The sequence below is a fragment of the Bos indicus genome, chromosome 19 (assembly GCF_029378745.1).
Source record: "Bos indicus isolate NIAB-ARS_2022 breed Sahiwal x Tharparkar chromosome 19, NIAB-ARS_B.indTharparkar_mat_pri_1.0, whole genome shotgun sequence".
Classification (NCBI taxonomy): domain Eukaryota; kingdom Metazoa; phylum Chordata; class Mammalia; order Artiodactyla; family Bovidae; genus Bos; species Bos indicus.
In genome coordinates, this window is record NC_091778.1 from 48730152 (window position 1) to 48754481 (window position 24330).

The 24330-nt window shown below is 39.0% G+C and overlaps 1 protein-coding gene across 7 annotated transcripts in view; it reads left to right on the forward strand.

Moving 5' to 3' along the window:
* Positions 1–24330, forward strand: part of TANC2 (tetratricopeptide repeat, ankyrin repeat and coiled-coil containing 2) — a 364370-nt gene that overhangs the window by 90323 nt on the left and 249717 nt on the right. For all 7 annotated transcript variants that reach the window (XM_019981630.2, XM_019981634.2, XM_019981631.2 and 4 more), the window contains one exon: positions 11464–11535. In XM_019981630.2, coding sequence (XP_019837189.1) covers positions 11464–11535 — 72 coding nt within the window. The remainder of the gene's footprint in view (positions 1–11463; positions 11536–24330) is intronic.

Here is a 24330-nt window from a genome sequence, read left to right on the forward strand (position 1 = left end):
CGTCAAAGAGCCACCTCAAAACTAAATATTAAAAAAAATAAGATCATGGTATCCAACCCCATTACTTCACAACAAGTAGAGGGGGAAAAGGTGGAAGTGGTGACAGATTTCCTCTTCTTTGGCTCTAAAATCACTGTGGATGGTGACTACAGCCATGAAATCAGAAGACGATTGCTTCTTGTCAGGAAAGCGATGACAAACCTAGACAGTGTGTTAAAAAGCAGAGATGTTACTCTGCCAACAAAGGGCTGTATAGTCAAGGCTATGGTCTTGCCAGTGGTCACGTATGATTGTGAGAGATGGACTGTAAAGACGATGGAGTGCTGAAGAATTGATGTTTTCGAACTATGGGGCTGGAGAAGACTCTTGAGAGTCCCCTTGGACAGCACGAGATCAAACCAGTCAATCTTAAGGGAAATCAGCCCCGTGTATTCATTGGAAGGACTGGTGCTGAAGCTCCAGTATTTTTCATGTTATGTGAACAGCTGACTCATAGGAAAAGTCCCTGATGCTGGGAAAGATTGAGGGCAGAAGGAGAAGAGGGTGTCAGAGGATGAGATGGCTGGATGACATCACCGATGCAATGGACATGAACTCGGGCAAAGTTCAGGAGATGGTGAGGGACAGGGAAGCCTGTTGTGCTGTAGTCCATGGGGTTGCAAAGAGTTGGACACTACTGGGTGACTGAAGAACAACAACTTAGTGTTAGGCGTGTGCACCTTGAAAGCACAGTCATCAGCTTTTAAAATACTGACATTATTACTGGTGATTGCTCCATTTACAATTAGCAGAGCTGTTTTGTTTCCCTGTTATTAGTCATCATCACTGATTCATTAGCTCCATCATGAGAATCAAAACATTCTGTTTAGCAGAACTTGTCTTGAGCTACAGATCAGACTTTCTAGGACATTTTGGATGCCTTAGGCAAATAAATTAATAATCATAAAGAAGTTACTCTTTTTTCAATGTAGAGTATACAAGCTAGGTCTGTGAAAACCTGTGAACTAGGCAGTTTTATATTCTGGCAAACTTTGAAAATATCTTACAGTATGCTTTTGAAAAGTAGGGGGAGCCTGATGGGCTGCCGTCTATGGGGTCGCACAGAGTCGGACACGACTGAAGTGACTTAGCAGCAGCTGTAGTACTGCCGGCCTGCTATTCAGTTGTTTGTTTGGTGTACAGTCCTTTTTCTCTTTAGAGAAACTCTGTACATGTCTTCTTAAGAACTAAATAAACTTTTAGGTAGATCTGAGCTTCCCTATGAATATTTTTACTGAAAGATAAAGATTATACTTCTCCAGGGGACCTTCCCAACTCAGGGATCAAACCTGGGTCTCCTGAATTACAGGCAGATTCTTTACCATCGGAGCCACCAGGGAAGCCCCCGAAAAGTGTTAGTCACTCAGTCGTGTCTAACTCCTCTTTGAGACACCATGGACTGTAGCCCACCAGGCTCCTCTGACCTTCGGATTATCCCAGCAACAATACTGGAGTGGGTTGCCATTCCTTTCTCCAGGGGATCTTCCTGACCCGGGGGTTGAACCCAGGTCTCCTGCATTGCAGGCAGATTCTTCACCATCTGAGCCACCTGGGAAGCCTGTATAGAATACTTTTGAAAACTACGAGCTGTAGTACTGATGGCATGTTAACCAGTATATTTTGTCTGGTGTGGAATGTTTCCTTTTCTCTTTAGAGAAACTCTGTGTATATTTTCTTAAGAACTAAATAAACTTTTAGATGGGCCTGGGCTTCCCTGTGAGCATTTTTATTGATAAATAAAGATTATGGAGATTGAAGTGGAAGATAAGGTCATAGTGCTTTAGAATGATGCTGCTCATCTTTTCTTTTTATAGCAATAGTTGGGATAAGAAAAGAAAAACACTGAACTTCTAAAACTGTATCTCAAACCATTTCAGTACCACTTTTTGTTTTTTTCCTTGACTTGATTTGATAACGGCATTAATTTTAGAGCTGGGCCTTGACAAAATTAATTCAACTTCTTTTTTTTAAGGAATAGCTATATATTCCAAAGTTGGCACTGAAAATACCATATGAATAAGGCTTTCAGAGACAAGCTTTGAACATTTTACAGTCCAGAGATAGTCATATAAGTAATTATTATTCAGTGTGGCAGTGCTGTAAAACAGATAGGTATAATGTGCTTTGGAAGCACAGAAGAGGGAGCATTTAATTCTGATAGGCCTCCAGAAAGTCTTTACAAAGAAGATAGGAAGTGACATTTAAGCCATCTTTTGGTGAAAGGATGTTGTTGATCATGATGATGATAGATGAAGAGTACAGTTATCATTTAATAAGTGTTTACTTAGTGCCAGATGGCATGCTGTGTTTACTATTACATTCATTTCTCACCACAACTTCATAGGGTGTTTCTGTATCAATTTCACAGAAGTATGTAAATGAGTGATCATGACCATATTCTAATAAAACTTTATGGACACTTAAAATTTCAATTTTATACCATTTTTATTTGTCACAAAATATTATTTTTTAAACTCTTTTCCAGTTACTCGCAAATGTAGAAACTATTCTTAGCTCACTGGCTGTCTTTAGGGGAAAAAAAAAAAAGGTAGCAGGATAGATTTGGTTTGTGGACTAGTTTACTGACCTGTGCTTAATATGACGAAGGGGATTTATTGGGTAATATAGTCCAGAGATAGGATAGTTTTCTTCAGTAATTCAGTGTCCACAAGGATCTTGATGTTTTCTATCTATCTGCCATAATTTTCATAGTGTTAACTTGATCCCATAGTTTATTCCCCCTTGTGTTTATAAGATGGCAGAGAGAATATCCAGGGTCTCCATGGGTTATCTTCCTTGTCTAGGGAGAGACAAGACCTTTCCCAGAAGCTCTTTCTAATCTCTCTTGAATTTAATCCATTCAGATTTTACCACTTCACAGGAACCATACTATATCAAATACATTAACCAAATTCAGTGATCGGTTCTCACTGTTTATATTACTTGACCTATCAACATTTGATCTTTTCCCTTCCATGAACTCTTGACTTGACTTCTGTACTCTTCTGATTCTGTTCCTCTCCTCTGGCCACTGACTGCTGGCGTCTCCTCATACCCACAGTCTCTGCATATAGAATTCAGCCCCAAGACTTAGACCTCTGACCTCTTTTCTCTCTCTCTGTCTGGCTCTTGTCTATACTCCCTTGGGGATATCATGCATTTAAATATGATTATGTGATGACTGTATTCATGTATGTCTGTCCATATCTGCTTATTTGTCTAATAGGCATCTCAAACTCAGTATGTCCAAAACAGAGGTCCAACCACTCTTCTCATCCCCAAACCTGTTCTCTCACAAGTTGCAGATCCATCATTTACCTACCCCAAATGTCAGGATTAATCCTGACTTCTTTTCTTTATTTTTCTCTTCTGACAGCAGATTCTCTCCACTATACTTCAGAATATATCCAGAATCTGACCGCTTCTCACTACCTCTACTACTCCCTTAGTCCAAGTGCTCATCTTTTCCTGGGTTTTTGCAGTAGACTCTTAGTTGGTCTCTACTTCTGTTCTCTTTCTACTTCAGTTGCAAACCGCTACCCCCACTACCTTAATGATTTCTTTGTTATTGTAAAAGACAGTGGAGGGTCTGGGAATGAAGCCAGATTTCTGAAACCAGAGACTTAATTTTAGGAGTGCTGTTAGGTTGGTGCAAAAGTAATTGCAGTTTTTGCATTGTTGAAATTTTCCATTTAATGTTGGAATACATTCTAAGTAAATTGTGATTATTTTACACATAATTTTAATGTACATTTCTCTTTTATTTTTATTTTTTGTAAATGACATTACTTGCTGTTTATTTTATATTTATTTTAGACTATAGAAATGATAGCAGACAAAAAGCAAATTCAAGCCGTTTTCTTGAGTCCAAAATGGGTCATAAAGCAGTGGAGACAAGTCACAACATCAACAATGTATTTGACCCAAGAACTGCTAATGAATGTGCAGTGCAGTGGTGGTTCAAGAAGTTTTGCAAAGGAGATGAGAGCCTTGAAGGTGAGCGCAGTGGCTGGCCATGAAAAGTTGACAGCAACGACAGTTGAGAGCTGTCATCAAAGCTGATTCTCTTACAACTACACGAGAAGTTGCCAAAGAACTCAGTGTCGACAATTCTACGGTCATTTGGCATTTGAAGCAAATTGGAAAGGTGAAAAACCTTGATAAATGGGTGCCTCATGAGCTGACAAAAAATTGTCATTTTGCAGTGTCGTCTTCTCTTACTCTGCAGAATACCAGTGAACCATTTCTCAGTTGGAGTGATGACCAGCTCAGTGGTTGTACCAAGGAGAAACTCCAAAGCACTTCCCAAAGCCAACCTTGTACCAAGAAAAGGTCATGGTCACTGTTTGGTGGTCTGCTGCCCATCTGATCCACTAGAGCTTTCTGAATCCTAGCAAAACCATTACATCTGAGAAGTATGCTTAGCAAATCAATGAGAAGCCCCGAAAACTGCAACACCTGCAAGCCAGCATTGGTCAACAGAAAGGCCCTACCACACATCTCACAACCAATGCTTCAGAAGTTGAACGAATTGGGCTACAAAGTTTTGCCTCATCCGCCATGTTCACCTGACCTCTTGACAACCAACTACCACTTCTTGAAGCATCTCAACAACTTTTTGCAGGGAAAACACTTCCACAACCAGCAGAATGCAGAAAATGCTTCAAGAATTTGTCAAATGCACAGTTTTTTTTTATGCTAGAACAATAAACAGACTTATTTCTCATTATTAAAAATGTGTTGATTGTAATGATTCCTATTTTGATTAATAAAAATGTGTTTATAATGACTTAAAATTCATGGTCTGAAACCATAATTACATTTGCACCAACCTAATACTAACTGTGATTTTGGGAAAGTTCACTTTACTTCTCTGAATCTGTCTTACATTTAAAATGGGCATAATACTTGTTTCCTAGAATTATTGTTAGTATTAAATGGAATAATGTAGAGACCTACTGAACCCATTGCCAGTAGAGAATAGATACTGAACAAATTGTAGTTCTTTTCTCTTTTCTACACCAAACTGATGAGCTGTTTTTCATCTTTCCTGTTTATCGTTGTGCTTATGTAGCCAGGGACCATCTTCTGTACGTATCTCTTTGTAAATAGCCCTTGGCTAATAAATAAATCCAACTTATGTTCCTGGGCCTTTTGCATTTTCATTACATTCTATATGCCATCTAGTTCATGTCTGCCCTTGTTGGCATTAAGTGTGTAGAGTTCTTGTAGATTCACACCGGATAGTAAAACTTTATGTGCATAATAGATTATATGTATGTAGTCGTAATACCTCCCACCCCTTCTATTAAGGTCATATATTTGTGCTTCTAAAGGAGGATTGAAGACAATCAACTTTAAAATCTTAATTCACAAAATCAAATCTGATATTTATTCTGGCACAATATCTAACTGAGAATGCTTTAGTGGGCTGGGGCTACCTTCTTTTTCAGCTGTAATATTTTGATCCTAGACTGAGAGGCATCATCATTTAAAGTATCCTTTACTTGCGGGAAAGGAAACATTTGTCTTGGAATTAGTTAGGCACTGTCTTATTAGACTTTCTCCAACTTAAATTTCTTTGTAGGAAATCACTAAGTACAGAATGTCCGTGTGTGGTTGGTTTTTGTTTGTTTGTTTAACATTGTTGTAGTACCTTTATAACCTGAGTTGAAAGCTGTTCACCTTCGGAAGTAAATATTCCTATGACATTTTTCCCTTTAAGTAATGGACGAGGAAGTCTATTAATAATGTTTCTTAGTATTAAAAGTGTATTGTTCTGTTTCACTTGCTGGATTTCATTTAGTATGCTGATTAAAAAACAAATGTTCTCTGATCCAGGAAATCTAAGCTCTGATTTTAAAAGCTAGCACTTAAGTTGGACAATCAAGTCTTTTTTTTTTTTTTTTGTACCTGTTATATATAAAGACTATGCCAAAGCCTTTGACTGTGTGGATCACCACAAACTATGGAAAATTCTGAAAGAGATGGGAATAGCAGACCACCTGACTTGCCTCTTGAGAAATCTGTATGCAGGTCAGGAAGCAACAGTTAGAACAGGACATGGAACAACAGACTGGTTCTAAATAGGGAAAGGAGTACGTCAAGGCTATATATTGTCACCCTGCTTATTTAGCTTATATGCAGAGTGCATCATGAGAAACGCTGTGCTGGATGAAGCACAAACTGGAATCAAGATTGCTGGGAGAAATATCAATAACCTCAGATATGCAGATGGCACCACCCTTATGGCAGAAAGCAAAGAACTAAAGAGCCTCTTTATGAAAATGAAAGTGGAGAGTGAAAAAGTTGGCTTAAAACTCAACATTCAGAAAACTAAGATCATGGTCTCCAGTCCCATCACTTCATGGCAAGTAGATGGTGAAACAGTGGCAGACTTTATTTTTTTGGGCTCCAAAATCACTGCAGATGGTGACTGCAGCCATGAAATTAAAAGACTCTTACTCCTTGGAAGGAAAGTTATGACCAACCTAGACAGCAAAATAAAAAGCAGAGACATTACTTTACCAACAAAGGTCCATCTAGTCAAGGCTATGGTTTTCCCATAGTCATGTATGGATGTGAGAGTTAAACTATAATGAAAGCTGTGAGTGAGTGAGTGAGTGAAGTCTCTCAGTCATGTCCAACTCTTTGCAACCCTGTGGACTGTAGCCTACCAGACTCCTCTGTCCATGGGATTTTCCAGGCAAGATACTGGAGTGGGTTGCCATTTCCTTCAGGAGATCTTCCTCACCCAGGGATTGAAGCTGTGTCTCCCGCATTGTAGGCAGATGCTTTACCGTCTGAGCCAGCAGGGAAGTCACCAAGAAGAAAGATGAGTGCTGAAGAATTGATGCTTTTGAACTGTGATGTTGGAGAGGACTCTTGAGAGTCCCTTGGACTGCAAGAAGATCCAGCCAGTCCATCCTAGAAGAGATCAGTCCTGAATATTCATTGGAAGGACTGATGCTGAAGCTGAAACTCCAATACTTTGGCCACCTGATGCGAAGAACTGACTCATTTGAAAAGACCCCGATGCTGGGAAAGATCAAAGGCGGGAGGAGAAGGGGACGACAGAGGATGAGATGGTTGGATGGCATCACCGACTCGATGGACATGAGTTTGGGTAAACTCCAGGAGTTGGTGATGGACAGGGAAGCCTGGCGTGCTGTAGTCCATGGGGTCACAAAGAGTCGGACATGACTGAGCAACTGAACTGGACTGAACCGGTTATATCAGTGGGCTTTCCTCTGTGAAGTTTAAATAAGTGTATTTGAAGAAAGTCTGAACATCTGAACTCAAACTTGATGAGTAAATTTTAACTTAAATTTTAACAGACACAGTTCTGTTCTACCTTCTACACCCCAGCATGAGGTAATCAGTCTTATGCAAATAGTTTGACTTGCTTGATGACTGAAGGTCTTCTGTTTCGTCCATAAATGTATATGTATGCACAATGTGTGGGAGGTCTTATCTGTAGGGAAGGAATTGTGTCTTAAGCAAAGCAAAAAGATTTAAAATACTGTACATCATTGCAGTCTTGCTATTTTGGATAATGGAGTCATTGATTGCATAAGCATACCACAAACACTTTTAAAGAGCTTGAACTTCTTTTCTACACCATCTTGGGTCAATGGTGAGTTTATTATTTGTAAAAAATCTTTAACTCTTACTTTTACCTGAGAGTTAACTCAACACTTAAGACTAGCCTCCTCTGGGGTAAGACATGGTTAAGATTTCAGTCTTAGAAAATGAAGTGCTTAAATTTACTGCCATGGTTTTCAGATTTAATTTTTAAAATTCAGGCAATTTAAACATTTTAGATTATGATGGTATCAAAATTGATGACTTTTTGTCTTGCCATTGGCTGGATGACTCAAAACTGTCTTAAACCATTACTGTCTGTATTTTTCCTGTAGGTTGTTTATTGATACCCCAACATTCTGAAGATTGTGCAAATTTAATACTATTTGAAGTCTTGTTTTTTATTTCTTTTTCTCCTTTTTTCTTTAGAAAGACAGTGCTGGTAGGGGGAAATGTCTGTATTTTAGTCATATTATTTGTCACACACTTGAAGGGCATGTTTTGATGTTAAAACAGAATGTGATGTGTATAATGTAATTTTATCCACATGGAAAAATGAAAATTTAAGACATGCCTGAATATAAGTGTTGCTCATTGTAATTTATTCCAAAGTAAAAGAGAAGAAAGAAATTTGCATTAAAAATTAGATGATTACTAGTCAGGAAAATTGACTAGGAGTATACTTACACATCCTGATACAAGATGCCACAGATTTCTGGTACAGTTGTATCTTTTCATAAAATGAACCATAATTTCATAGTAGTTTAGGACTTGATAATACTTTCTTTTTTCCTTTATCTGTTGAGAGACCTGGGTTGGTTGTTTGACCTGTAGAATTTCCCACAGTTGGTATTTTGTTGATTATACACTCAAGAACAGTCCAACCTTTTTTTTTTTTTTCTTTTCTGTCCTTCGATTTTCCTGAAAAGTGACAGCTAGATCCAGAGGTTTGACCAGACCCAGGTTTGATTGCTTTGGCAAAACTGTGTTTGTTGTGTTTCTATCATCAGGAGGTATATTATGTCCAGTTTTGTTTGTTTTTTTTTCTTTTTTGATGTTATTAGCCATTGTTGCTCAAAGCCTACAGAGATATTAATTAATTTCAAGTTGTGAAATAGTGGTGTTTTATCTTTTGTTTCCCACTTATTACCTGGAATAATTTTAAAGAGAGCTCTTTCTTATATACTTTTTGGCTACTAGTACAGTTCATATAGGAAATGTGAGATGAATTGCTAATTCTTTCATTTCCCCAGTTTTCAAGATAATGAACTAGATCCCTCTCAACCTCAGAAAGTGACCAGTTAGTGTGGTCGTGCTATGGGTGTTTTTTTTTTTTTTTTTCTCTTTTTTCAGCGTCATTATGATCTACAATCAGTTGTACCCTTAGTTAGTTAGTTCTTTGGTAGAGCTAGGAAGAGGTCCATGGGACGATGATACTCCCTGAGTTCTTGCATGTTGATGAGCTGTTTGACTCAGTCTTTCTGTTATGACCTCAGTGTTACATTGTTTTTGATAGTGTCTTTACTGTTGCATATGTCAGGGTGATCCAAGTTCAACTAGTACATTTCCTTTGATAAACCAGCTAGTTCTTTCTTTTAATGGAGAACAGCATTTTAGGATCACAGCCTGGGCCCTAGGGATGGACATCACTACTTAATCAGTCAAGGTGCTAGATATTTTAAATGGACAGAGCTAAGACATATGTGTGACTCATAAGATTGTACTAATGTTTGTAATATAGATTCAATACTATAGAGTTTTTATTTAACTTCTGTATTGTTATATCTATAGTTCCTTTCTTCCACACTGAGAATTCTGGTTCTTCAAGGGGACAATGTCAGAGTATCCAGTAGTTATTCATTGCTTTATCCCTCTTTTTTAAATACAGTGGTCTCACAACTTTACCACTACCAATTTTGATTACTGAAATCAGTTTTTTTCTGTTTGTTTATTCTTTCTCCATTTGTTTTGGTTGTACTGTAGCTTCATGCTCAGATTTTATAGCTATTACATACTATAAGACCCTAATTTAGGGTTAATTCTACAGTCAACCCTATGTTTATTGCTCATCGCCAGTCCTTATTTAATGTCTCTCTAGTCACTTTGATTGCCTCAAATGAGTTCTCTGTTAGAGCTAGGAAGAGTCCCATGGGAACAATATTCCCTGAGTTCTTGCATGTTAGTAATAGTTTTTCCTTCTCCTTTATACTTAAAGGTAAGTTTTACTCATTGTAAAGCCTGTGACTCGAACTTTCTTTGTGTTTAAAATATATGTTATTTCATTTTCTTCTATTGTTTTCCCTTATTTATCATGTGATACCTAAATACTCAAAAGGATTTGTTTTCCTTTTTTCTTTATTTTTTTAAATTTAAATTTATTTATTTTAATTAGAGGCTAATTACTTTACAATACTGGGATGATTCTTTTTCTTTAAAGTCTAGTAATTTTAGTAGAAAATGTCCTGGTCCATTGATCTAACTTGATTAAGTAGTACACAAGGTGCTCTTAAAATACGTAGTTTCACATATGAAAGTGAAAGTGCTAGTCACTCAGTCATGTCCAACTCTTTGTGGCCCCCTGAACTATAGCTCCAGGCTCCTTTGTCCATGGAATTCTCCAGGCCAGAATACTGAAATGGGTAGCTTTTCCCTTCTCCAGGGGATCTTCCTGACCCAGGGATCAAACCCAGGTCTCCTGCATGGCAGGCAGATTCTTTACCATCTGAGCCACCACATATAATAGTTTCAAATATATATGTATGTACTTGTGTATATATAAATGTATTTATACATGTAACTATATATATTACATATACATAGCCACTTTTTTCCCTCTGAAAAGTTTTCTTGAATTACAGTTTTTTAGTATTTGTTCTGTCCTCTCACTTCGGTTTTCTTCCTTAGGGACTTCTATTTTTATCCTTATACTAGATCTTCTTTGCCTATCTCCAATATGTATCCCCTTTTTGAAAATCCTTTTTAATCTATTTCTTCTTTTTAAAAAATTTGTTTAAGATTTTCTTCCATCATACTTTGTATTTCTTTTTAAGATCTTTTGTATTTATTTGCTCTTGTATTTCTTATACTTCAGACTTCATTATTGAAATGATTTTTGTTTGATTTCTAATTCTTTCTTGGTTTCTGCCTTGTCATTTCTGAGTTTTTTTATTCTGATTTGTATTGCTCTTTCATGTATTATATAATTTTCCTATGATCTCTCATAAAACATGTAATTTTTATTATAGTGAAACATATAGCCCTAAGGATTATTTTACATACTATAGATAAATAAGCAGCTATAATTAACTTAGACATTGCTTTAAATCAAGGCTTTTAAACTGAAATTCTGTGAATGAAATTCAGAGTAGACTACATTGCTTCATTATACACAGAGTAGAGTGTGTGTGTTTGGTGGTGGTTTAGTTGCTGAGTTGTGTCTGACTCTTGCTACTCCATGGATTATGGCCCACCAGGCTCCTCTATGCATGGGATTTTTCAGGCAAGAATACTGGATTGGGTTGCCATTTCCTGCTAAAGGGGATCTCTCGACCCGGGACTGAACCCAGGTCTCCTGCATTGCAGGTGGATTTTTTACCAACTGAGCCACCAGGGAAGCCCTGTGTATATGTTTGGGGGTCGGGAAAGAACGCATTCACTTTCTTTAGACTTTCAGATGAGGGTGTAAACCATTCCCAGAAAAATAAGGGTGAGAACCTTTGGTTTGTGTATGATAAGAAAACAAATGATAGATATAGGACTTTTAAGATAAAGATGTCATCAGGGCTGGTATTACATCAGTTTCATTATCTATTTGCTTATGGTCTTTCTCTTTTTATTCAGATGGAGGAAGCGAGGAACCACCGGATCGAAGACAGTCAAGTGTAGACTCTCGCCAAAGCCGCTCTGGGCAAGGTAAGTTTTCATTAAATTTATTAATAAATTAAAAAGGGAAGATATCAGCTCTTCCTTTCCAGTACTTAATCTGAGGACTGAGGTTTTCACTGGGTCTAATTTAGATATTCTCATTTCTCATTTAGGAGTTTAAATGTTATAATCTAATTGGTTCTAGGTGATAATCGTTTCAGTTCAGTTCAGTTCAGTCGCTCAGTCGTGTCCGACTGTTTGCGACCCATGAATCGCAGAACGCCAGGCCTCCCTGTCCATCACCAACTCCCTGAGTTCACCCAGACTCACATCCATCGAGTCAGTGATGCCATCCAGCCATCTCATCCTCTGTCGTCCCCTTCTGCCCCCAATCCCTCCCAGCATGGTCTCTTTTTTTAAACGATATTAAAGTTTTAAGTAATTTGGAGCACTGTGGTATATGTCTGGGTATCACTTTTGGAATACAGCCAAAAGTAAATTTTTAGAGGTAGCATTTGTTGCAAGTATTATTATCCTGGCCTTTAAAAGTATTGTCTTAACTCTCTCAGAAGAAATAGGTTTTGTTTGTAATTGCTCTCAAAGGTTAGGGTCATTTTACTTATTTTCCTTTTCTATTTAAAATTTATTACTGTAGGCTTTTGAATAGTTTTTTTAAGTGACAACCTCAAAACTAGGTTGAAATACTCTATCAGTGGATTTTCAGATAGGCCATCCCTAACTAACATTTAAATTTTGCAGGACTAGCACCTCCACATTCCTTTTTCTTTGTAGTACTTATCACCTTTATTTTCTCCAAGTAAAACTAGAATGAACGTTCCATGATTTCAGAGATTTTTGGTGTTCTTTATTCACTGTTGTATTTCCCGTGCCAAGATTAAGTGCCTGGTAGATAGTAGGTACTAAATAAATAGTGTTGGGTGAGTGAAGTTATTTCCAAGAGAATGAGAGTTGGAACCCAAGCCAGATGAATATATTATAAAATTTCAGGCAGTAATTACTGAGTTTAGTTTTTAGAGAGTCTTTATTTACAAACAAAATAAAGCCTTAGATATACAAATGTGAGGTGTTTTAATCCTGTAAAAACTCTGGTTCATTTATTCTATAATCCTTCTCTTTTTCTCCAACTTTGCTCTTTCCAAGTTTTAGAAAGTACTATTTTTACTAAAACTGTTTGCTGCAGAATAAAAAGAGGAATAATATATGCAGATTGATTTGGAATTTTTAACCTACACTAGTACTTAATCAGAGAAGGCAATGGCACCCCACTCCAGTACTCTTGCCTGGAAAATCCCATGGACAGAGGAGTCTGGAAGGCTGCAGTCCATGGGGTCGCTAAGGGTCGGACACGACTAAGCGACTTCACTTTCATTTTTCACTTTCATTCATTGGAGAAAGAAATGGCAACAAACTCCAGTGTTCTTGCCTGGAGAATCCTAGGGACTGGGGAGCCTGGTAGACTGCTGTCTGTGGGGTTGCACAGAGTCGGACAGGACTGAAGTGACTTAGCAGCAGCAGCAGTACTTAGTCATTCTTAATATGCATGTATTATAAATACATTAGAAACTTATCCCATTTTCACTTTTTTCCCTTATTATAAGTATTTTGATACAAAAAAAGAAATTAAGAGAAAAAGATGAATTGTAATATAAAAGAAAATCAAACACATTATACACGTTAAACTTAATGCTTTATGTCAGTGATATCTCAGTAAACCTTAGTCGGGGCAGTGAGAAATAAAATGAGCGTGTGTATATAAAATCCTTGTTGGGCTGCACCCCGCAGGCCTGCATGCCTGTACTTGCCCAGCCTCAAGACAGAAGAAAGAGCCCAGACTCGGAAACAGAGGCATTGGTGATTTAATGGATAGGAGACTCTTACACATCTGAAGCATGGTCCTGTGTGTGGCACAGCAGGCAGGACATTGCAGCACTCTTTACTGCTGGGAGAGGACGGAGTGGGTGGAAGTGTTTACCACGTATAGGGGGAATTGACTTTGAGTTCAGTTCAGTTGCTCAGTCGTGTCCGGCTCTTTGTGACCCCATGAATCTCACGCCAGGCCTCTCTGTCCATCACCAACTCCTGAAGTTCACCCAAACTCATGTGCATCAAGTCGGTGATGCCATCCAGCCATTTTATCCTCTGTCATCCCCTTCTCCTCCTGCCCCCAATCCATCCCAGCAGGGTCTTTTCCAGTGAACCAACTCTTCGCATGAGGTGGCCAAAGTATTGGAGTTTCAGCCTCAGCATCAGTCCTTCCAATGAACACCCAAGACTGGTCTCCTTTAGGATGGACGGTTGGATCTCCTTGCAGTCCAAGGGACTTGCAAAAGTCTTCTCCAGCACCACAGTTTAAAAGCATCAATTCTTCGGCGCTCAGCTTTCTTCACAGTCCAACTCTCACATCCATACATGACCACAGGAAAAACCATAGCCTTGACTAGACGAACCTTTGTTGGCAAATAATGTCTCTGCTTTTGAATATGCTGTCTGGGTTGGTCATAACTTTCCTTCCAAGGAGTAAGCGTCTTTTAATTTCATGGCTGCAGCTACCATCTGCAGTGATTTTGGAGCCCAAAAGAATAAAGTCAGACACTGTTTCCACTGTTTGCCCATCTATTTCCCATGAAGTGATGGGACCAGATGCCATGATCTTTGTTTTCTGAATGTTGAGCTTTAAGCCAACTTTTTCACTCTTCTCTTTCACTTTAATCAAGAGACTTTTTAGTTCCTCTTCACTTTCTGCCATAAGGATGGTGTCATCTGCATATCTGAGGTTATTGGTATTTCTCCCGGCAATCTTGATTCCAGCTTGTGCTTCCTCCAGTCCAGTGTTTCTCATGATGTACTCTGCATATAAGTTAAATAAGCAGGGTGACAATATACAGCCTTGACGTACTCCTTTCCTATTTGGAACCAGTCTGTTGTTCCATGTCCAGTTCTAACTGTTGCTTCCTGACCTGCATATAGGTTTCTCAAGAGGCAGGTCAGGTGGTCTGGTATTCCCATCTCTTTCAGAATTTTCCACAGTTTATTGTGATCCACACAGTCAAAGGCTTTGGCATAGTCAATAAAGCAAGAATAGATGTTTTTCTGGAACTCTCTTGCTTTTTCCATGATCCATCGGATGTTGGCAATTTGATCTCTGGTTCCTTTGCCTTTTCTAAAACCAGCTTGAACATCCGGAAGTTCATGGTTCACGTATTGCTGAAGCCTGGCTTGGAGACTTTTGAGCATTACTTTACTAGCGTGTGAGATGAGTACAATTGTGTAGTAGTTTGAGCATTCTTTGGCATTGCCTTTCTTTGGGATTGGAATGAAAACTGACCTTTTCCAGTCCTGTGGCCACTGCTGAGTTTTCCAAATTTGCTGGCATATTGAGTGCAGCACTTTCAGAGCATCATCTTTCAGGATTTGAAATAGCTCAACTGGAATTCCATCATCTCCATTAGCTTTGTTCATAGTGATATTTTTAAGGCCCACTTGACTTCACATTCCAGGATGTCTGGCTCTAGGTCAGTAATCACACCATCATGATTATCTGGGTCGTGAAGGTCTTTTTTGTACAGTTCTGTGTATTCTTGCCATCTCTTAATATTTTCTGCTTCTGTTAGGTCCATACCATTTCTGTCCTTTATCGAGCCCATCTTTGCATGAAATGTTCCCTTGGTATCTCTAATTTTCTTGAGGAGATCTCTAGTGTTTCCCATTCTGTTGTTTTCCTCTATTTCTTTGCATTGATTGCTGAGGAAGGCTTTCTTATCTCTTCTTGCTATTCTTTGGAACTCTGCATTCAGATGCTTATATCTTCCCTTTTCTCCTTTGCTTTTTGCTTCCCTTCTTTTCACAGCTATTTGTAAGGCCTCCTCATATAGCCATTTTGCTTTTGTGCATTTCTTTTCCATGGGGATGGTCTTGATCCCTGTCTGCTGTACAATGTCATGAACCTCCATCCATAGTTCATCAGGCACTCTGTCTATCAGATCTAGTCCCTTAAATCTATTTCTCACTTCCACTGTATAGTCATAAGGGATTTGATTTAGGTCATACCTGAATGGTCTAGTGGTTTTCCCTACTTTCTTCAATTTAAGTCTGAATTTGGCAATAAGGAGTTCATGGTCTGAGCCACAGTCAGCTCCTGGTCTTGTTTTTGCTGACTGTATAGAGCTTCTCCATCTTTGGCTACAAAGAATATAATCAGTCTGATTTCGGTGTTGACCATCTGGTGATGTCCATGTATAGAGTCTTCTCTTGTGTTGTTGGAAGAGGGTGTTTGTTATGACCAGTGCATTTTCTTGGCAAAACTCTATTAGTCTTTGCCCTGCTTCATTGCGTATTCCAAGGCCAAATTTGCCTGTTACTCCAGGTGTTTCTTGACTTCCTACTTTTGCATTCCAGTCCCCTATAATGAAAAGGACATCTTTTTTGGATGTTAGTTCTAAAAGTTCTTGTAGGTCTTCATAGAACCGTTCAGCTTCTTCAGCGTTACTGGTTGGGGCATAGGATTGGATCACCATGATATTGAATGGTTTGCCTTGGAAATGAACAGAGATCATTCTGTCGTTTTTGAGATTGCATCCAAGTACTGCATTTCGGACTCTTGTTGACCATAATGGCTACTCCATTTCTTCTGAGGGATTCCTGCCCACAGAGTAGATATAAAGGTCATCTGAGTTAAATTCACCCATTCCAGTCCATTTGAGTTCGCTAATTCCTAGAATTCGCTAATTCACTCTTGCCATGTCCTGTTTGACCACTTCCAATTTGTCTTGATTCATGGACCTGACATTCCAGGTTCCTATGCAATATTGCTCTTTACAGCATCGGACCTTGCTTCTATCACCAGTCACATCCAGAACTGGATATTGTTTTTGCTTTGCCTCCATCCCTTCACTCTTTCTGGAGTTACTGTAGCATATTGGGCACCTACCCATCTGGGGAGTTCCTCTTTCAGTATCCTATCATTTTGCCTTTTCATACTGTTCATGGGGTTCTCAAGGCAAGAATACTGAAGTGGTTTGCCATTCCTTTCTCCAGTGGACCACATTCTGTCAGACCTCTCCACCATGACCTGTCCGTCTTGGGTGGCCCCACACGGCATGGCTTCGTTTCATTGAGTTAGACAAGGCTGTGGTCCATGTAATCAGATTGGCTTGTTTTCTGTGAGTATGGTTTCAGTGTGTCTGCCCTCTGATGCCCTCTTGCAACACCTACCGTCTTACTTGGGTTTCTCTTCTTGGATGTGGAGTATCTCTTCACGGCTGCTCCCGCAAAGCACAGCCTCTGCTCCTTACCTTGGACGAGGTCGCCCCTCCTGACCTTGAATGTGGAGTAGCTCCTCTTGGCCCTTCTGTGCCCGTGCAGCTGCCGCTCCTTGGACATGGGGTTGCTCCTCTCTGCTGCAGCCCCTGACCTCAGACGTGGGGTAGCTCCTCTTGGCTGCCGCCCCTGACCTCTGCTTCCCTGGTGGCTCACACAGTAAAGAATTGACTTTAGGTTGGCTCATTGGTTACCAGGGAAACCAGCAAAGGCTCCCCTCCCTGCTCCTTTGATAAGTTATCAAAGTGGTGAAGATGTTCTGATCTAAAGGTTACACCAGGCATTTACTGATTAGGCTCTGTGATTAAGAGGGAAAGTCAGTCATATGAGTAGGATATGGGTGAAGCAGTGACTGGTTAAGCAGGGGATGTACACAGAGCAAGAGAACAGCCATCTTGGGTGGCCTCACCATATAACCCTAAAAATAAAATTAGTACAAATTAATAGAAAAAGATGATACTAATACTTATTAATGTTATTAAATGTCAGATGTAAATTTGGGAGACTATTAATTTATCTTATACCCTCTGAATTATGTCAGTTGAAATAGTTTTCAAATCAATGAGTGTTAATTGAATTTTAGTAACAAAAGTCAAACTAAATAACAAAAAATCAGTGATTTTCATGATCTTAGCACAGCTGCCTGATCTCACTTTTTTCAAATGACAGAAATAGAAGTACAAAGCCATTTATAATGACTTGGGATGAATAAGAATCCATATTACCAGTAGTAAAGAGATAGGATGGATACATACTTCTACTTTTGCTCCTTGCAGAAACCCATTAAAAGATCAGTAAAGGGGAATTAGAGAAGAGACAGCATCAACACAATTTTAGAAACTAGAGAGTATATGAATGATTGAAGACTAAACGTTAAGCTCAGTAGCAGAGAAAATCAAGAAAATAATCCAGCTTGTCCTCCAAAAGACAGAAAGTTCAAGAATGGCAGCATGTAGAAGTGAAAGGAGGATTGGTTGAAAGTTGAAGAAGCCTTTGGACCCTGGGATGTCTTCCTCAAAATAAGCTAGCCAGTCAGCTGGACAAGTGCCCAGGTCTTCTCCCCTAACCTTGGCAAAGTCCAGAAACTTACTCTTTGGAGAGGGCAAAAGTAGAGGCTCTAGGACAGAAGACATCAGCGTAGTGGAAGGCAAGAACCCCAGACTGAAGATCACCCGTTTAGTCCTCTTCTCTTAATTATGAGAGCTAATCAAGGATTAATAGATATTTGAGGAAACCCTGTAGTGTATGAAAAATAGAGATTAAAATAAGTAAGGTAGAGCAGCTTGGAGAAGACAAATCTTTTGCAGAGGAAAATATTAGAAGCATTATTAACATCCTCAGGGAAATAAGAGAAAACAATACAGCCATGAAATAAGAAGGAGTTAACTATAAAAGAGTAGTACTCTGATTTTTAAAAGAGGCTCTCAGGCATTAAAATTTTGATTTCAGAGATTAAAAAGGCTTTGTAGAAGTACTTAGGAAATTAATAATGAAGAAATCTGGTAAAAAGTTGAGCAGAAGGACAGAGGTTATAGAACAGAAGTGAGGAATATGAAGAAATTTACAGGAGCTGTCCAGGAATTTCAATATTCAAATAATAGTAGTTTCCAGAAGAAACAGAGGAAATGAGGAAGAAATCATCAGGATGATTAAAAAAACATTTTCTTGAGCTAAAGAACGTGAGGTTGAAAGGCTTATTGAGTACTCAGCACAATGGATGTATATAAACACAAACTAAGACACATCATGGAGAAGGCAATGGCACCCCCTCCAGTACTCCTGCCTGGAAAATCCCATGGATGGAGGAGCCTGGTGGGCTGCAGTCCATGGGGTCGCTAAGAGTCGGACACGACTGAGCGACTTCACTTTCACTTTTCACTTTCATGCATTGGAGAAGGAAATGGCAGCCCACTCCAGTGTTCTTGCCTGGAGAATCCCAGGGACGGGGGAGCCTGGTAGGCTGCCGTCTATGGGGTCGCATAGAGTCGGACATGACTGAAGCGACTTAGCAACAGCAGCAGCAAGACACATCAGGGTGAAATTTCAAATCCCTGGGCCAAACAGCTCTTTCCATGCTTCCAGAGAGGAGAAAGATTTGTTACCTAAAGTAACAGGAATCAACTGGCTCTGGACTTCTTTGTGGTAACGTTAGAAATAAACAGGCAATGGCGCATCACCTTCAAAATTCTGAAGGAAAGTAATTTCAACCTCGTTGTATTTCGTGTGCATTGAAACTATTAATCAGATATATGAGTGAAATTACGATGTTTTAAGACGTAATGTTTTTTGTTTTTTTGGTTTGTTTGCCTACCTTGTACCTTTCTTAGAAATCTGTTGGAGGGTGTGATCCATCAAAATGATAAAGTCAGACAAATAAAAAAAGAGAAAGGTGGCAGGAAATAGGGAATTTAACAAAAGAGAAAGGTAGAGAAATCTTCCACATACAATGACAGGACAGGGTTGAAGGGCAAACAGACCAGATTGGAGTAGGTTAGAAGCTTCCAGAAGATCCATTCTCAGGAATGAGATTGTTAGAAATCTGATGCCTTTAATTATCTTTAGGAAAGTTGTAAGTAATTGATGAAAGACTCAGGGTTGAATTGGTGATAAATACATAAAGTAGTAAGTGAAAAAAATTCTAAACACAAGTAAAAAAATAAATAATGTATAGGAAAGAAGATGTGAGAATAATTTCTTAGTCCTTAGGGTAGTGTCTAGAGTAGCTGATGTTCATGTCAGTCACTTGCCAGTGGTAAACCTTATCAGTTTACCCCAGTGTGATACAGACATTTTTATTTGATTTGGACCATTATGGTCGAGGGCTTCGCTGGTGGCTCAGATAGTGAAGAATCTGCCTGCAATGCAGGAGACCCAGGTTTGAGCCCTGGGTCAGGAAGATCCCCTGGAGTATGAAATGGCAATCCATTCTAGCATTCTTGCCTAGAGAATTCCATGGACAGAGGAGCCTGGTGGGCTACAATCCATGGGGTCGAAAAGAGTCGAACACGACTGAATGATTAACACTTAGCAAATTATGGTTGGGAAGTAGTGCTTTAAAGCAGGGTGAGCAAATCTGGCCTTTGTTGCCTGTATTTGTACAGTTGGCAGGTTTAATTTGCTAAGCCAGTTTTAATTATTTTTATATCTGTGTTCATGTGGGATATTGGCCTTTAATTTTCCTGTCTTAGGATGTCTTTGTCTGATTTTTGTATCAGGGTACTCCTGGTTTCATAGAGTAAGTTGAAAGTTGAAAGATAATTCTTCTTTAATTTCCTGGAGTATATTTTATAGAATTGATATTACTTCATCCATAAATGTTTGATAGAATTTTCCAGGGAAACCGTCTGGGCCTAGAATTTTCTTTGTGGGAAAGTTTTAAGATATAAATTAAGTTTCTTTAATAAATATAGGACTATTCAAATTATCTATTTTTTCTTGACTGTCCTTTTAAAAGCTGTGGCATCTGTAGTGGTGCCACCTCTCTCATCCCTGATATGGATGATTTGAGTATTCTTTCTCTTTGTCCTGGTCATTCTAGATGGAGCTATGTCAATTCTGTTGATCTTAAAGGATCAGTTTCAGTTTTTCTTCATTTTCTGTGTTATTTTCCTGTTTTCTTTTTTATTGGTTTCTGCTTTGTTGTTGTTGTTGTTGTCGAGTCACTAAGCCGTGTCTGACTCTGAGACCCTATTGACTGCAGCACACCTGGCTCCCCTTTCCTTCACTATCTCCTGGAGTTTGCTCAAATTCACATCCATTGAGGCAGAGGTGCTATCTAACCATCTCATCCTCTGTTGCTCCCATTTTCTAGTGCCTTCAACCGTTCCCAGCATCAGGGTCTTTTCCATTGAGTCACCTCTTCACATCAGGTGCCCAAAGTATTAGAGCTTCAACTTTAGCATCAGTCCTTCCAGTGAATATTTGGGGTTGATTTCCTTTAGGATGCACTGGTTTGATTTCCTTGTAGTCCAACGGACTCTCAAGAGTCTTCTCCAGCACCACAGTTCAAAAAGCATCAAGTTTTCGGCGCTTAGCCTTCTTTATGGTCCAACTCACATCTGTACATGATGCTGGAAAGACCGCCATAGCTTTGACTATACTCACCTTTGTCGGCAGAGTAATGTCTCTGCTTTTTAATACACTGTCTAGATTTGTCATAGCTTTTCTTCCAAGTAGCAGTGTCGTGTAATTTCATGGCTGCAGTCACCATCCACAGTAATTTTGGAGCCCAAGAAAATAAAGTCTGTCACTGTTTCCACTTTTTCCACTTCTATTTGCCATGAAGTGATGTAACCAGGTGCCATGATCTTTTTTTTTTTTTTTTTATGTTGAGTTTTAAGCCAACTTTTTCACTCTCCTCTTTTACCCTCATCAAGAAGCTCTATAGTTCCTTCACTTTCTGCTGTTAGAGTGATGTCATCTGCATATCTGAAGTTATTGTTGATTTCTCCCAGCAATCTTGATTCCAGCTTGTGATTCATCCAGCCTGGCATTTTGCATGAATGTACTCTGCATATAAGTTAAACAAGCAAGGTGACAATAAATGCAGCCTTGTCGTACTCCTTTCCCAATTTTAAAACAGTCTGTTGTTCCAAAGAATGTTCAAATGACCATACAAAATGAGTTGCACTCATTTCACATGCTAGTAAGGTTATGCTCAAAATCCTTCAAACTAGACTTCAGCAGTATGTGAACTGAGAACTTCTAAATGTACCAGCTGGGTTTAGAAAAGGCAGAGGGACCAGAGATCAAATTGCCAACATTTGTTGGATCATAGAAGTTGGGAATTCCAGAAAAACATCTAGTTTTGCTTTATTGACTATGCTAAAGCCTTTGTGTGGATCATGATAAACTGTGGAAAATTCTTAAGATGGGAATACCAGACCGTCTTAGCTATCTCCTGAGAAACCTGTATGCAGCTCAAGAAGTAACAGAACCAGACATGAAACAATTGACTGGTTCAAAATTTGGAAAGGTTTGTGCTTTGCTCTTTATTGTTTCCTTTCTTCTTCCTGCTTTGGGTTTAATTTTCTTTTCTTTTTCTAGTTTCTTAAGGTAGAAACTAAGATTGCTGATACTGGAGCTTTATTTTCTAATACAGAAAATTTAGTGCTATGAATTTCCCTCTGTGTATTGATTTAGCTGCATTTCACAGACTTTCATGAATAATGCTTTTCTTTTATTTCAAAGTACTTCCAATTCCCCTTTTGGTTTCTTCTTTAACATGTGTGTTATTTAGAAGTGTGTTTATAAAGTTTTCAAACATTTGAGAATTTTCTACATATTTTCTTCATATTAATTTCTAGTTTAATTTTGCTATAGTCAAGGAATACCCATCCTATGAGTTAAGTCACATTTTATTGAGACTTGTTTTATGGCCCAGGAAATTATCTATCTTAAATGTTCTTTGTGTACTAATTAAACTTAAAACTTTTGCACAGTGAAGAAAACATATAAGCAAGGTGAAAAGGCAGCCTTCAGAATGGGAGCAAATAATAGCAAATGAAACAACTAACATATAATTAATCTCCAAAATATACAAGTAGCTCATGCAGCTCAGTACCAGAAAAATAAATGACCCAATTAAAAAATGAGCAAAAGAACTAACAGACATTTCTCCAAAGAAGACATACAGTTGGCTAACAAACACATGAAAAGATGTTTAGCATCACTCATTATTAGAGAAATGCAAATCAAAACTTCAATGAGGTAGTATCTCATACCAGTCAGAATGGCTGCCATCAAAAAGTCTACAAACAATAAATGCTGGAGAGGGTGTGGAGAAAAGGGAACCCTCTTAACACTGTTGGTGGGAATGCAAACTAGTACAACCACTATGGAGAACAGTGTGGAGATTCCTTAAAAAACTGGAAACAGAATTGCCATATGACCCAGCAATCCCACTGCTGGGTATACACACTGAGAAAACTAGAATTGAAAGAGACATGCGTACCCCAGTGTTCGTTGCAGTACTGTTCACAGTAGCTAAGACATGGAAGCAACCTAGATGTTGCATCCATCAGCAGACGAATGGATAAGAAAGTTGTGGTACACAATGGAATATTACTCAGCTATAAAAAAGAATGCATTTGAGTCACTTCTAATGAGGTGAATGAAACTGGAGCCTATTATACAGATTGAAGTAAGGCAGAAAGAAAAACACCAATACAGTATATTAACACATATATATGGAATTTAGAAAGATGGTGAAAATGATCCTATATGCAAGACAGCAAAAGAGACCCAGATGTAAAGAACAGACTTTTGGACTCTGTGGGAGAAGGTGAGGGTGGGATGATTTGAGAGAATAGCATTGAAACATGTATATTACCATATGTGAAATAGATGACCCGTCTAAGTTGGATGCATGAAACAGGGCACTCAAAGCCAGTGCACTGGGACAACCCAGTGGGATGGGATGGGGAGGGGATGGGAGGGGGGTTTGGGACAGGGCGGGGGACACCTGTATACCTGTGGCTGACTTATGTCAATGTAAGGTGAAAACCAAATTGTAAAGTAATTAGCCTCTAATTAAAATAAATTTTTTTAAAATGTGTATTATGCTCTTTGGAGGGGAGGTAGAAGGTGCTACAAATGTCAGTCTGGTCAAGTTAATTGATGATATTGTTCAAGTTTTCTGCATCTTTGCTGACTTTCTATCTGCTCATTCTGTCAATTACTAGGAGAGGAATATTGAAATCTCAGACCATAAGTGTGGATTTATGTATTTCCCCTTGCAGTTGTGTTACATTCCTCATACCACTGATCCTTTGGTCAGAAAGGATTTAAATATTCCCTACAGCGGCCATTGGCTTCTGTGATGGCTCAGTGGTAAAGAATTGACCTGCATTACAAGACACACAGGAGATGTGGGTTTGATCCCTGGGTCAGGAAGATCCCCCTGGAGAAGGAAATGGCAACCCACTCCAGTATTCTTGCCTGGAAAATCCCATGTACAGAGGAGCCTGAGGGGCTACAGTCCATAGGATCACGAAGAGTCGGACATGACTGAAGCAACTTAGCACATGCTTACTTCATTTTCACCTAGAACCAGAGCCCTTCCATTTTATTATATTTTGTGTTTGCCTGTCTAGAAGGTAATATTCAAAATATTTAATAATTAGTATGCCATAAATACCAACCAACCACAACAGATGCCAGTCTGTTCAAAACAAACATTGTTTAGTCGCTAAGTCATGTCCAACTCTTCTGTGACCCCATAGACTGTAGCCCGCCAGACTTCTCTGTCCATGGATTTCCCAGGCAGGAATACTGGAATAGGTAGCCATTTCCTCCTCTAGAGAGTCTTCCCAACCCCGGGATCGAACCTGCATCTCCTGCATTGGCAAGCAGATTCTTTATCACTGAACCCTCACGGAAGCAACAAACATTGTCTTTAAACATCTGTTACGCCTGTAGAGGGCCAAAATGCATGATAACCTGCCCTACCTGATTGCAGATACAGTTGCTATTTAATGTCTCTTCTGGTGGCTTCCCTGGTGGCTC